The sequence below is a fragment of the Schistocerca serialis genome, chromosome 3 (assembly GCF_023864345.2).
Source record: "Schistocerca serialis cubense isolate TAMUIC-IGC-003099 chromosome 3, iqSchSeri2.2, whole genome shotgun sequence".
Lineage (NCBI taxonomy): Eukaryota > Metazoa > Arthropoda > Insecta > Orthoptera > Acrididae > Schistocerca > Schistocerca serialis.
Genome location: NC_064640.1, coordinates 916,279,010 through 916,294,393, shown reverse-complemented (window position 1 = coordinate 916,294,393; position 15,384 = coordinate 916,279,010). Strand labels below are relative to the sequence as shown.

The 15,384-nt window shown below is 38.5% G+C and overlaps 1 protein-coding gene across 1 annotated transcript in view; it reads left to right on the top strand.

The window, feature by feature from the left end:
• Window positions 1-14,926, top strand: part of LOC126471174 (ankyrin repeat domain-containing protein 13C) — a 103,474-nt gene extending 88,548 nt beyond the window's left edge. Inside the window, exons 9-11 of the mRNA XM_050099280.1 lie at window positions 11,096-11,225; window positions 13,496-13,613; window positions 14,790-14,926. Coding sequence (XP_049955237.1) covers window positions 11,096-11,225; window positions 13,496-13,613; window positions 14,790-14,805 — 264 coding nt within the window. The 3' untranslated portion in view covers window positions 14,806-14,926. The remainder of the gene's footprint in view (window positions 1-11,095; window positions 11,226-13,495; window positions 13,614-14,789) is intronic.
• The last annotated feature ends 458 nt before the right edge of the window (window positions 14,927-15,384 follow it).

The following is a 15,384-nucleotide window of genomic DNA, read 5'->3' as shown; positions in this document are numbered from 1 at the left end:
TGGATCAGTCTGGGTTCAGAAAAATGCAGGAACTTGCAGTGTCATACTGACCCTCTGACTTAGAAAGTAGGCTGGTGAAAGCAAACCTGATTTTATAGTATTTGTAGATTTAGAGAAAACTTTTGACAATGTTTATTGAAATACACTCTTTAAAATTCTGAAGGTGGCAGAAATGAAATACAAGGAGTGACAGGCCTGCTAGTGCCATTGATGTTCTGCTAGGCATGACAAAGGGCTTGGGAAGATCAGTTGAATGGAATGGACAAGTCTCTTTAAAATGTGTTATAGAATTAACATCAGCAAAAGTAGAACAAGGGTAATGGAGTGTAATCAAATAGAATTGGACAGTGCTCAAGGAATTATATTCTGGAATGAGACACTAAAAGTAGTTGAATTCTGCTATTGGGGTAACAAAATAACTGTCAATGGCCGAAACAGAGATGAAATAAACTGCAGGGTCGTGGTAGCATGGTAAATGTTTGTGAAAAACAGAAAATTGGTAATGTCTCATATAGATCTAAGTGTTTGTATATGGAACGACGGCTGGTGGTGTCAACCAACCCGCATCCTGACATTCATCTTGCTAACCTCCAGGAATGTTGACTGAGAAACCGAAAATAGGACGTCCATCTAGTGGCATAAGTGGGTGCAGCATTGTCACTGCTGAGGACACAGAAGGCTGTACAGCTCATGCAGGCTCGATGTCTGTGATTGCTGTTGCTGCAGGTGGCAACAGGCATGTGAGGAGTGAGGAGAGAACACAGATGAATCATTAGAAATAAGTAGTTAGCATGCCAGCATTGTAAATGGCTTGGGATGGATAAACGAATAGAAGATATGACCACCCGTTGCTGCAGATGTGCGGATAACCAGGCACTTCCACACCAAGAATTTTGCAGTTGGCCTCAACCTGACGGTAATTGGCAGTGTGTCCATATTGATTTTGGTGGTCCTTTTTGCAACACACAATGGCTCATTATCTTCAGTGCGTACAGCAAATAACTGTTTGTCATTCCAGTACATTCAACTACTGGCGCTATTATTATCAGTGTCTCTAGCTTGGAAGGTTTACCACAGAGATTTGTTTTGGACAGTGGTCCAGAATTTTCTTCATTGGAATTTAAACAATTTCACCAATAAAATGGAATTCAACATATCCAAATGACACCATTCTGTCCTCAGTAAAACAATGAAGCTGAATACTTCATTCACACTTTCAAGGCTAAGCAAACTTCATGCTTCTTGAGGAAAAATGCTTTGACGTTATTCCAGAGCACCAAGTGTACTATGCCTGCTCACAGTGCTTTACCTGCAGAAACGTTACATGGTCATCATCACTGCCCAAACGATTCTGCAATACCCTCTATGTTATAAACACATGTTCTAATGATGTGGTAATCAGTGCTCGGGTTTGTTCATTAGGAAAATGCAATAAAATTACAGCATTCTGAAGAGAAAGGCTGTCGTGTTGCCCATGGTATTTGCGAACTACTGCATCTGAGATTGATTTTTTATTATGAGGCCTACCTATTTGAATGTAGTTCTTGTGCAGTCATGGTGATTGATCGTGTTCAGTAGCTTGCGCGATCCACCGAGAATCAGTGTGAAAAGCTTGCAGCACTTGATAATAAAAATTATCAATTTGATAACAAGAGACATCTGAAGCATCAAAATCCGGATCATTTCCCATAGATAACTGAGATAGTGTGTTTGTGTTTGTGTGCTGTGCCATAGGGTGATACTGGATTTCATATTGATAACTGTAAAGTAGTAGTGACCAGTGTTGCAACTTCCGTACTGTACAATTAGGTACACCTTTGGCCGGATGAAAAAGAGTTTATGATTGACCACAAGACAAAATTTTCTACAACACACAGGTTGCTGAAATTTTGCAACACCATAAATTTCGGGTAAATCTTCCTTTTCCAACTGACTACTTGGCTTGGGCCTCGTTCAACATCTGAGACACGAACATTGTGGGGGTGTTCCGTGTTGCCAATCTTGCGAGATAAAACTGCCACTGTTCCTTGTGATGATGCATCAACAGGAAACATTACTGGCTTTTGCGGATCAAAATCAGTAAAACAAGGGTGACTAAGCAATGTATGTTTCAGCTTCTGAAAAAATTGTTCACATTCTCCAGTGCATTTAAAAGGAAAGTTTTTATGCTAGGGCCAATGCAAAGGAACAGCTGTTATCAATGCGTTCAAAATAAATTTGTTGGATTATGTCATTTGCACATTTGTAGGAGAAGGTAATCTTCCTATGGCCCCCGAATGCTTAATCACAGAACGAATGTCATTTATTTATTTATTTTTATTGAATCATATGGCTAGGGCCCCCTGTCGGGCAGGCCGTTCGCTGGGTGACGGTCTTTCAATTTGACGCCACTTCGGTGACCTGCAGTCGATGATGATGATGATGATGATGATGATGATGATGACAGCACAACACTCAGTCCCTGGGCGGAGAAAATTCCCCGACCCAGCTGGGAATCGAACCCGGACCAGAGGATTGACAATCCGTCACGCTGACCATTCAGCTACCAGGGGCGGACATGGTCATCAATAATATGTTCCAAATATTCAGTTTCAGTGTTGAAAATGAATATTTCTGTGAGTCCTTCGTCAGTTAAAACTTGAAAAGGAGACTCCATACGTTTGAGATGTTGTTCCCATGTTTGTCCGGATACAGTGATGTCATCTAAATAATTTGAATAGAACAGAACTTTTGACATCACTTGTTCAAGAAAGTGTTGAAATAACACAGGAACAGAGGCGCTTCCGAAGTGAATGCACTGGTATTGATACAAGTCGGTTTCCTCATCTAGGGGAAATTGAAGATAAGCATTGGCTAAATCAGTTTTTGAAAAGAATTTTCCGCCTGCTAGGTGATCCATAATCTCATCAGTACATGGAATCAAGAAAGAATCAGTAAATGCTTGAGTGTTAACTGTAGCTTGATCATCCTGTTCACTTTTCTTGTGTTCACAGGGGGATATGGCCATAGATTTGCAGAAATCCATGTCAAAACACCAATATCTTCTAATCCGTTGAGTTCAGAAGCAACTTCTTCAGAAGCAACTTCATCACAAATGGTGTGTGTGATACCACACAACTGCGGTAAAACTTAGGTTTTGCTTTGGTCTTGAGCATAATATGCATATTGAAATTCTTTGCGTATTCTGGTTTGCTGTCAAACAAATGTTCATATTTTTCAAACAAGTGATGAATACTGGCATGGGAAGTTTTTGTGTCAGTATCATGCACATTGCCCTGAATATCTAAACCAAGTAAACCACAAGAATCCATGCTAAAAACATTGGGATTAGAACGTGTCTGAATGCTGTGAAAGGCACTGATGATGTAGTCATATTTCTATATTTGGCTTGCAATGTGCACTCTCCGATACCAGAGCTACATTCATTATCATGGGGCGTGAGATGCTGGTGTGATTTTTGTAGATGAGGATCTGAAGTGCTAATAAGTATTTTGATTAATTGGTGTGACTTAAGCACGAGTGTCGAACTGAAATGGTACAGATTAATTTCAAATCTGCAGAGAGATGAACAGTCTGTGTGTTTCATCTGAATGTTACCATTTGTTCTGACTTCTGAAATACTGTCTTTGTCTGAATTGTGATTGACGAAGCATTTACCTGCACTTTTATTAGCGAAATCATTAGAATGAGGCAAGTTTTGAACTTTGCATTTCACTGTGTGATTCCATTGCTTTCATCCATGGTTCATGAGCACAGATTCAGAATGAGAGACCATATTTACTTCCATTTTGTCAAATTGAGATTTGTATGGAACAAAATTACTTTGTGTTTCCTTTACAAGTACACTTGCTGTGTTTGTCTTCATCTGTGGCTGTGGTGTCACAGCCAGACACCACACTTGCTAGGTGGTAGCTTAAATCGGCCGCGGTCCATTTAGTACATGTCGGACCCGCGTGTCGCCACTGTGTAATCGCAGACCTAGCGCCACCACCAAGGCAGGTCTCGTGATACGAGAGAGCACTCGCCCCAGTTGTACGAGAACCTAGCTACCGACCAGATGTACGAAGCCTTTCTCTCTCATTAGCCGAGAGACAGAATAGCCATCAGCTAAGTTAATGGCTACGAACTAGCAAGGCGCCATTAGCCATACAGTGATTGTACTTAAAGTCTCCTGTGTATCGTCAAGATCGATGTACCACCATGTTTGAGTAAAGTTAAGTATTAAACCTGCTCCGTACTTTTCTTCCTAACATTAATTACGTATCCTGTTCCAGTACTTCACGCCCGTCTGCGTTAGTCTAGCGTGCATTTTCAGCCATCTCGAACTACAAGGTGTCGACGCAGATACCGACACAACAGTGGCAGTGTTGGAATTCCACATGGTAGAGAAAGCAGTTTTTGTTGTCATAGATTACATAACATTTTACACAAGCCTTCAGAAGGTTTGAACTAGTCAATGAAGCAGCTGAGAGTGTCAGACTGTATCTATACTCTTGCTTGAGAGAGCCATTGTTGTTTGCCCTGTCAAACAGGGGTCACTTCAAGCTTGCAACTTTGCAAGAACAGCCACATTAAAGTCATGTTCGGTGAAGTCTTGAACTTCCTGAGGTTTAAACACTTAAAGCATGTCATTGAGACCAGGGTTTCAGTGCTTTATAACCTCAGCTAGTATTCTAAGTGTATCGCCTTGAAATGAGACTCCACAAGAGTAGTTGCATTTACAGTTCCTAGTCATGCCCTTGTGTTCAGCTATCCTTTCCATGTAAGACTGATTATTATGACAATGTGTATGAAAAATTTTGAAACTAGCATCGACTAAATGAATCTGAGCTTCAGCGAAGTCTTCTAATGCTCAGATAATATTTTTGTGTGGTAAGGTTAGGGGTTCTAGCTGAGGGAACAACTTTTGACGCAATCTGGAAGTATGCACATCTAACCATGGGAAAAAGGAGGAGGAGGAGGAGGAGGAGAAGAAGAAGAAGAAGAAGAAGAAGAAGAAGAAGAAGAAGATGATGAAAATGTGTCATGTAGGCTTACAAATGCTGCTTGAGCTACTGGCGGTGCTCCATCCATTTCTCATGTTGTGTATCAAAATAGTGGGAAGGTGGAGGAGGTGGCACCTGGCTGCTATCATTTTGTGCTTCAGTTGCTGTAGCTATCTGGGTTTGTTGAGCTTCAATCAGTCAGCCAATAGCCATTAGTAATGAGGTAATATGTTGACTGAATAAGTGCAGTGAGTAATTGGTCTCCAGAAGTTGCCATTGCATACTGGGATTAAAAGCACTTGAAATGGATATGAATAATTTTAATGAGGTCTGAGCACTGCCACTATAAAACCAGACTCATCACCACTTGCTGTCTGATGGGTTGGTGTCATCGGTGGCTAATAGAGACAGCCTACATTTACAAAAAGATAACACATTAATAAGTTTATTTACACTATGTAAACTTAATAACTGAGATAAACATAACTTTGTATGGCTCTAGCTTCTTTTGTGGTGCTGAATTACACACAGAGAGAGTAATGTTCTTGATAGAAAGAAATAGTGTTGAATTGCAATACACTCTGATAGTCTCTAAATATTAGTAATGTTTAGTAGTGTCATACTGTGTTGATGTATTGCTCCTCATTGTAGTTGTCCATGCAGCTGTTGGTAAGTCTGTAGATGCTCTGTATCTGGGGTGAAGCTCTGATTTGTGGTTGCTTAAAAAGATGCAGTGGCCAATCAGTCTTGAGTAGTGAGGTCATGTCAGTTCTGTGTCCTCTGGTGGCATATATGCATGGCACTCCCCATTGGAGACCACGAGTGATGATGGATGTGCAAGCTTGCCGAGCAGCACACTAGTGTAAGATTTAGCCGTGCCCTCTCTTGCATAGCCGTGAGTGAGGTGTCGGCTGCAGTTGACAAAGATGCCATTGTTACTGGGGGACAGGGGCGGGGGGGGGGGGGGGGGGGGAGCAGTGGAACTGCTGTAGGGGGGAAAGAGAGGGGCAAGTGTAAAAATTGTAATGGGAGTCCAAGGGTTGATGTATGCAGATTCAAATTGACATAGATGCAGTAGCTACACAGAAATAAAGAGGAGTGTACAGTGTAAACTAGAATGGAGAGCTGAATCAAACCAGTCTTTGGATTGAAGACCACAACAACAATATTGTAATGAAAAATTGTGGATGATGATGCAAAATAAGGATGAGCATTGTTCAGACCTCAATAATGAAGATCAAAAGCTTTGTGTGTGCACATGTGCACTCATCCATGTGTGTGCCCACCCAGCCCCACACACACACACACACACACACACACCCCACTGCTACTACTACTACTACTACATTGTCTCAATAATGCACTGTAACTGGGCCAGTATTTTGAATTACTTAGCTGTGAAGAAAGGCATAATCTGAAAGCTCAGTAACATTTCAGTTTTGACATGTTTCCCAGTGGTGCGCTCATCTAGGCAACTTTGACTAACAGTCATTTAGCTGTTTTTCTGATGTATCACCAGTACGAATAGCCAGCATTGCCAAGGTTCACCCTCAGTCATTGGTGGGCAAACTGGAGGTGAGCCCATGGTCAGGGTTTCATGTACTTAGAGTGCCAACCTCGGCCGATCTTTCGTTGGCCATTTTCGCTGTAGTTCTTCCCTTGGTACCGACTATGGTCATTTGCTGCAGGGGGTGAATCCAGGCTCCATTTATCTAGTGGCTTTCATTTTTCTAGCTAAGCTGTTGTCATGCCTGTGAGTTTTTATGGCTTCTCTGAGCAAATGGGCACAGTTGTTCTGCGCAGTGAGAATCTCCGATCTCCATGTCAACAAATTTTATTATATTGTCTGTCTTATACAGTGCATGATCAGGCAAAACCGATTTCTGCACATGTCCCAACCTTTGATGCTGTTATTGTTCAGTGATCCTGGTACTGCTCGATCATACAGTCATTTAGACAAAGACTTTTCCACTTGGACATGTCATGCGGTATATTTTGGACATTGCAAAAGCTCTAACAGTTTTCAGTCTTGTTTATGTGCCTATTGAGTATTCAATGCCTCACCTATACAGTGAGTGGTTATGTTGACTCCTTTCATTACTTGTTTTCCATGCTTTACTTTAAATAATCATATCAGTAATGAAAATCGTAGAAAAGGTTCATTTCCAAAGACCTGTAGCTCACTACCAGCATTGATATCTGATTAAAGAAACAAGGTCAAGTAGTATATACAGATGTTCTGTGGCCTCCAAATCTCAAGTTTTTTATGCATTTGAACATCTGTGAAAACAAATTGGTAACTGTATTCTCTCTGTGAAGCCTCCACACATGCATCATCTGCTTGAGACAGATTGGCTGTTGATACCCGTGGAGACCTATTGACTCATTATTTGGATCACTACACTGCTGCATATGTACTGATGGTAGTTGCTGTGGATATTAATTAGTGCTCATACTAATGTGTATTGGCAGTGTACTGTATGACATTCTCTACTCCCATTTTTCGTTGTACTTATTTGTATGTCACTGAGTGGTTAGTGTGACTGACTGCCATTGGAGTATCGGGGTTCAATTCCCAGTATTGCCATGGACTTTTCCTTAGTGAAAGGACTGGAATGGGATGCACTTAGCCTCATGATGCCACTTGAGGAGCTACTGGATGGAGTAATGGTGTACTCGGCTCACATAAACTGACAGTGAACAGGAGAGCAGTGTGCTGACCCCACACCACTCCATACTGCATCCAATGACATCATTGGCAGAGGATAATATGGCCATCAGTTGGTACCCGTGGGCCCATCAGGGCCTGTGGGCAGAGTATGTTTTCCTGTCTTTCTCATGCTTCTTATCACAGTATTGTTCAGAATTCATAATCTGTGTGGAAATGTTAATCAGAAAAGAAAGTTGCATCCTGGTTTCCATGTATTTTCAGTTTAGTGATGAGATTGATGAGTACCTGCTAAAGCTAAAGGACATTTGTCACCTAAGATGAATTAAGCCTCTCATGTTTGCCACTGATGTAAATGCAAAATCAGTATTGTTGCGTAGCCACCTGTCTGATGACCGTGGAAGATAACTAGAAGAAACCGTTAAGGAACTCGGCCCACAGGTATTGAATACACCTCACAGTCCACCAACCTATGATGAAGGGAGGGTCAGAGCAACATCAAATATGGACGTCACTCTAGCAAATATGACAGTGGCGCACTGTGGAAAAGGGTGGAAGGTTTAAAACATTGAGTGATCGCAGTATCATACACTGTACCCTCACTGGAAGGGAAATTGAGGATACCACGAAAAACATGTGCATATGGCTCTAATACAACTTCCGAAAGGCTAACTGGGAAGAACTGAGGAGGATATTTCGGTATCCAGGAAATCCACCATTGGGTGATGATGCAGATCTTAAATTACAATAACTGTCAGGGAGCTATACATAGAGCAAAGAAAGACATCAATATCTATCAGGAGAGGTCGTTACAGAGGAGTACCTTCCGTGTATCCTGAGGTGGTGCAGAAATTAAGATGTGAACCAAGTAGAGCCAGGAAGATATATCAGAACAGCATGACCCAAGAAGAAAGTATCCAGTGGCTGCATAGATACAGGTATATTAAACAATATTTTTAAGGAAGAGTTATGGAGAACAAAAGTGCAACAGTGGAAACAATTTGTGGGGAATAAATAAGAAACCGATCCCTGGTGAATACCATGTAAAATTGTCTATGAGAATATACGATCACCCACAGTCATGTCCACACTCAAAAGAAATGATGGGGGTAATAACAGAAAGTTTGGAACAGTCAGCTGCCCTGCAAATGGAAACAAAGCTTTCAGATGACAAAGTAGGAGATGAGACAGAAGATCAGCATAGGTGTTATATATATAAAGGGAAGACAGTAGACACTGCTGAAGTAATACAAGCCTTATGTGATTAATTAGATATTTACTTGCATGAACTGTACAATGAGTGTATATTGGAAGGAAGGGTTCCTGCACCATAGAAGACTGCTGAGATGGTGGCAAGACAAGGATCTGGTGTTATCCATGTTCAGCCGACCAATTTGTCTTCTTAACATTCTTGGCAAGATATTTGAAAGACTATTACGCAAGAAATCACAAGGTCATTGACTGCTACATGGGATGAGCCCTCATCAGTTTGGGTTTAGAAGAGGCAAGTCATCAGAAGATGCAATAAATAAGTTGATCTTGCTAACAGCAGATATTCATTCTACGTACCCTATAGCTATCATGATCGATATTATTGGCACTGTTAATAACCTATGGCAGCTGTCTTTCTATGGTTGCTTTGTGGAGTTAGTGTCCAGAGATCCTGTACAACTGCCCAAGAGACCTTTGCTGTGGGAGATATGCACCTCTAAATAAGCCCAGGAAAGGAAATAATGAAGACAGTAATAATAGGCAGTCCGCTGGGATCAGTGTGTGGTCCAGAGTTTTGGGATCTAATACAGGAGCCCATACTACAGAAGTTACATGACAGTGCTAACACAAGTCGATAGATAGCTTTTGTAGGTGACATTTTATTCATTGTATCTGGTAACCACAGAAGAATCATAGGACAGAAATGTAATGCAGCACTCCATGAACTTGAAGGATGATGTCAAAATATCAGATTGTCACTAACACCTCACGAAACCATATACCTCCTGCTGAAAGGGGACCTAGCAAGAAAAATAAAATTAAACAACGTTACAATTAGCTAAAAACAGAAGCAGAACCAACATAAAGTAGCATAATTAAATACCTCAATACTTGTCATGAACACACACACACACACACACACACACACACACACACACACACACGCACACGCACACGCACACACACACAGGATGGGTAACACACAACTTCCCCTGTGAGCATTAGCATATAAACTGATGGGTAGGAGAAATGTAGGAAGACCTAAGAAGAGATTGGCAGTTAGTTTGTGAAGACAGATCAAGCTTAAAAACTACACCATGGAAACGACGAAAAAGAGTAAGAGGTGACTGGATTGTGACTTTCATGAAGCTGTGTGGATTAAGAAGATTTTAATGAGGAAAGTGATCACGAGAAAAGTATATTTGAAGCAAGTGCTGAAGAAGAGTCATGTTAATATATTAACTTCTGCCAAATTACCAGAAGGCAACTGTATGTGGAAGGGATTCAGTACTCTTCACTGTTCAACCAAAAACTGGATTAAAATATTTCCAGCTTTTACCTAAGAAAATTTATTAGTAAAATACCAACTACTATGAATAAATATATACAATGGAGAAAATACAGAAAATGATGCAACTTAAATGGAATACTCATTGTGCTCCTTTAGAAGTATGTCTGTTAAGAATGGATGAAGACAGTTGTGAGCATAAAATTATGAACATGACTCAAGATTTGAAGACCAAAGTAGTGAGTTGACTATTGTGCTGAAGTTCGTATAGCCAGAATACCATTCTTCATAGATGTTTTGATCACTGTTTCTTCTACATGTTTTGAATCCTGCATTTAAAAATATAAAATGATTAGTGTTTATCATCCTGCTAATGAGGCCATTAAAGATTATTTTAGCACATACTCAAGGAAAGAATGCGAGTGATGCCAGTGTCTATACTGACAAGAAGTGAAAAAGGTTCCAAAAAAAAAAAAAGGAAACTCATCAGATCAAGTGAAAGAAATTAACTAAAAGAAGTCTGCAAAATGGGTCCTTAGAATCTCTTATAAAATTGCATGAATACAGCTGTATCTAATAAGGAGACTCATTGGATATGTTTGTATTCCTCTAATTTTAAAGACAAGACAGTAAGTCATGAAAATATGAAGATTCACAGAGACTGAGAATATTTGTCTGATTCATAAAATGGTTACTAGCTCATATTCAGATGTGGAATAATTGTATCATCATCATGTGTTTTAAATTTAAATATTCCTAATGTTGTTGTTTTCTTATAATAAAGTATAATTTTGCTCCTGCTTTTTTGAAGAAATATTTAGAAACCATAGGGTTATTTTTGCATTTTTAAGATCATAAACAAAAATTTTCTTCCACAATATCATTATGCCTTGTAATAAAAGTGACTATGCTGTAACCTACACATATTTTTATAATTTTCAGAGTCCAGATTTCCCATTATCAGTGGAAATGCTTTTAAATGTACTGGAAGTTATTGCACCTTTTAAACATTTTAGTAAACTTCGTGAATTTGTTTTAATGAAACTTCCACCTGGATTTCCTGTTAAAATAGGTAAGATACCTTTCAGCTCTCTTTTGTTTGTAAAATTGTTTCAGTGTATTAGATATCTTTATTGCAGAACTGTAAATTTATGTAGAATTGCACTGCTTATAGTAGATGTTATTTCTTAGCTGGAAATGGATGAGAATTTCTTTTATAATATTAACATGGACATTCTGAGAAAATATCCTTTGTTACACAGTAATTTTCATTGCAAAATACTCTGGTCACCTTGGAATGGGATGACTGCTCGTCAGTGTTACGAATGAGTGCTTAGGTTTAATGGAAGTCGTGGAGTGCAGAGCACAAGATATGTAACAGACAATAGAGCAATAGAGAAACCAATTGGTCATCTCCATTTTCAGAAAATGTGAAATAAAGCTAGGAGCAGATTACGATTATCCAGCAACTGCCAGTGAGTATTACAGAAATACTGTGATCATAGGATGGTAATGTTTTGCTGTTGATATTGTGTGTGGCAAACCATTATTAGGTAAAAGGTCATTCAATGTCCATGTCACATTCAAACATCAGACACATCCCCACTCTTCTAAACAAAAAAGGGTCACAATATGTGCCATGGCATAACTGTCGAGAGTACCTTTCAGTGGTGCCACACATACTTTTAGAGCGCTGTGTACATCACACATTATTAAAAATCAAGTTCAACCGGAGCCTGTATTTGTCCATTGATGTAGCGCAGTTGTACCACAGAAGAGTGAAAACAAAAACAGCTTTAGTAAACCAGTGAATTATGCTTCTTGTTACATTACATCAATGAGCATAGCATGTTCAACATTATCCACAAAAAACCTGGTGAACAAATACTGTGAAATGTGTACAGGTCATTGGTGGCAGAGTATGCTACAGGAAAATATTCATCTGAGTTTTCTTGGGATGTGGGGTTAAGCTTTCATGTGCCACCTCCAGATTCTGTGGCTATTTACCAACTGAGGTCATGCAGTGGTTAAGACAATGGACACTTTGTGGGAAAACGAGTTTCAGATCCACATCTGACCATCCATATTTAGATTTACAATAGTTTTTCTTGAACTGGTTAAAGTGAGTATGAGGATGGCTCCTTTGAAAAGAATACAACTGATTTCCTTTCTCATCTTCATGCTTTGTGTTCAGTGATCTCACTATTGCTGCGATGGAGTGCCAGCTTAGGTCTCAGTTACCACTTCATGACAATCTACAGGAATAGTGCACATCTTTCCCTGTCAGCCGCCATCCACCATACTAAGGACTTTTTACAATTATGCATTGTCACATGAGGTGATACATTAGTTAAAACACTGGCTCAAAGAGATTAATTTTCTAGCAAATATTTAGTATGATTTGGGTTTAAATTCCCACCTCTCCATCTGGATTTAACTTCCTGCAATTTTCGTCAAAACACTTTAAATAAAAACTGTGATGGTTTCTTAAGGGAAGGCTGCATCCAGTTTCCTGGCTCATCCTAATTTACTATGCTTTGGAACAAATACATTTGCAAGTCCATGTCCTTTCAGAATTTTTTTCAGTTGTCATTTCTCTTAAAGGATGATTAGTGTCCCATTTTCAGCATTATGCTATTTTTTGCAAAGTATTAAACAATTGTGATCTTCTTATTCTTCTTCTTCTTCTTCTTCTTCTTCTTCTATGCTGCTGCTGCTGCTGCTTTTCCCATTTTTCTCCAAGGTCAGCATTTTTATATGGGTTCAGACAATGGCAGTGGTAGTGATGGCCGTATGCCCTTCCTGATGCTATATTAAGCAGTTGTTATTGATCAGATTACTTTTAATGCTTGCATGATCTACATATTTATACACAGTTATTTATTAGTTATTTATTTTTGGCCGTGATTGAAATTACTGAACTATTAATGTAATAATGTGTTTGTAACTACTGAATCAATCTTACAGAACACAATATCAAGTATAACTTTTTAAGATAGGTCATCTATTGATTGAGGCCTAGGGCTGGCCCATTAAGTAAATACATTCCATGCTGTAGTCAAAAGAAACTAATGTTTTTTCACACCAAAGTGACATACCAACTTTTGATATTAAAAGCAATTTTTCAGAAATAATGATGTTGCCTAAGGAAGATATAAGGTACAGTAAATAGGCTGCTTGGTATGACAATTAAGGGTTACATATAAAGTTTTCTAAAAAGGGAAGAAGCTGTTGGGCATAGTGAATGAATGATTACATTAACTGACTTCTACACATTGAAAAGTGAGAATTTGTTGATGGTTGATCAGTATTAAAAATAGTGACATGCATCTTTCTTTTTAGATATTCCAATTCTTCCAACAGTTACAGCCAAGATAACATTCCAGGAATTTGCATTTAGGAATGACATCAAAGCAGAACTTTTCGAAATACCTTCTCACTATGTAGAAGATCCTACAAGGTAAGGAATATGTGTGAATAGTAGTAGTTTTCTTTGTAACTTTCCTCTTGCATAACATTTACTTGTTCCATTTATGATAAGTGTGGTAAAGGTACAAGATAAATGTGTTGTTTCCCAAAATTTAGTATCTGGGATTTTTAAGTAAAGGAAAATTATGTTACAGATAGAAATCTCAAGTTCTGAAATACATCCTTTCCCCTAGATTTGTAAAAGTGTTAAAAAATGTTTGGTTCATTTCATGTAGTGTGTGCCAAGGAAATTATATGTACAAATGTGTTTCTCATGTATTATTTACAATTTTAGAACTAGAAGAGACGTAAATTTAAAAAAATGATCAATTAGAATGGATTTTATTTCATGCCGCTCAGCTTCGATTTTTGAGGCTGGATTTTTTAACTGTTGATGATGCTCTGGGTTCCCTAAATTGCTCAATGCAATTGCTTCAATGGTTCCTTTGAAAAATAAACAATCCATTTGCTTTCCCATGCTATATTCAAGTTTGAGTGGCTCCATCAGTCTCCTGTAATTGACAGCCATGTAATACATTCAGTTATCATGATAGATAAGTATGTTACAGTAAAAAAAAGCATTGTAAGTTACTTTAAGATGTGTATACTAAAACTGTCAGAGTGTAAAATGTCTTAATCACTACGTTGCTTCCACTTGATCAATTCAGCCACAGAAGTGTAGGTCATGTCAGAGATTTTCAAAATTTTGGTTGTTTACTGAGAACATCTTAACAATGATAGCGTCTTACAAGAGTTTCTAATTTAGTGATGTTCATGAAGATTTATTAGAGTAATATTTTATTTGAAGCAAAAACGTTTTTTACTGTGAATCTTGTCTCTTAGTCAGAATTTTAGTGAAATTCAACAGTTACCAATTTGTAATAGTATTAACTTGTGTGCTAATAATACTGAAGTGCATCAAGTAAGATCCTGGACTTAGAATGAGAAGATCTGAATTCGTGTCTAACTGTGCTAAATTCTGCTTTTTATTTGATAGTGTTCCAGAAATTGTTTCAAATGAATAATGGCTGGGACAGTTCATTATTTAAGACCATTTCCTGTTCCCTGCCTTGTGAACTGTGAATCAGATTTATGATTATTTAAATAATAAAACATTTTGTTTCCATTCTTAGAAAATGTATTTCATATAATGGTTTCTATTTTCCAGATTTCCAGAATTATGACACCTCGACCAAATAATGTTAATTGAAATAAATTACCAAAATCCTTTGGTTAACAACAACACCAACAAACCCAATCATCATAACAGTGCTATGCCCACTGAAGAAATCCTAATTAAGGCACATCCATCAGCTTCTGTGTTCAAATCATCTTCGAAGACTTTATTTAAAAAGAAAGACTTTGAGTTCATTTTTTATGAAAGTATAACATCTAGATTAACTGACATTGGGAATCAGTTCCGCAGAACTAGTGAACCAAGTAAAAGTTCAACAGAAGAGGAAGAACATCATGGTAAAGATATTGTTGTGCTTGTCAGTGAAAGGAGTAATGAAAATAAAATTTTTAATGAAGTACAAAATGCTGTTGCTGTACCCAATAATAAAAACCGGTTACCAACTCTTAGAACTCTGTGTCCATCCACAACAGTCAACAGCATACTGAACCCCAATGTGACAGATTCACAATCAATTGCTCTTGAGTTTCCATTACCATTTAACTTAGGAAGTAGTTACTCCAGTCACTGTACATTTTATTTGGAAAAGTGTGTATCACAAAGGTAGGGGGAAATTTCAAGTTTCTTC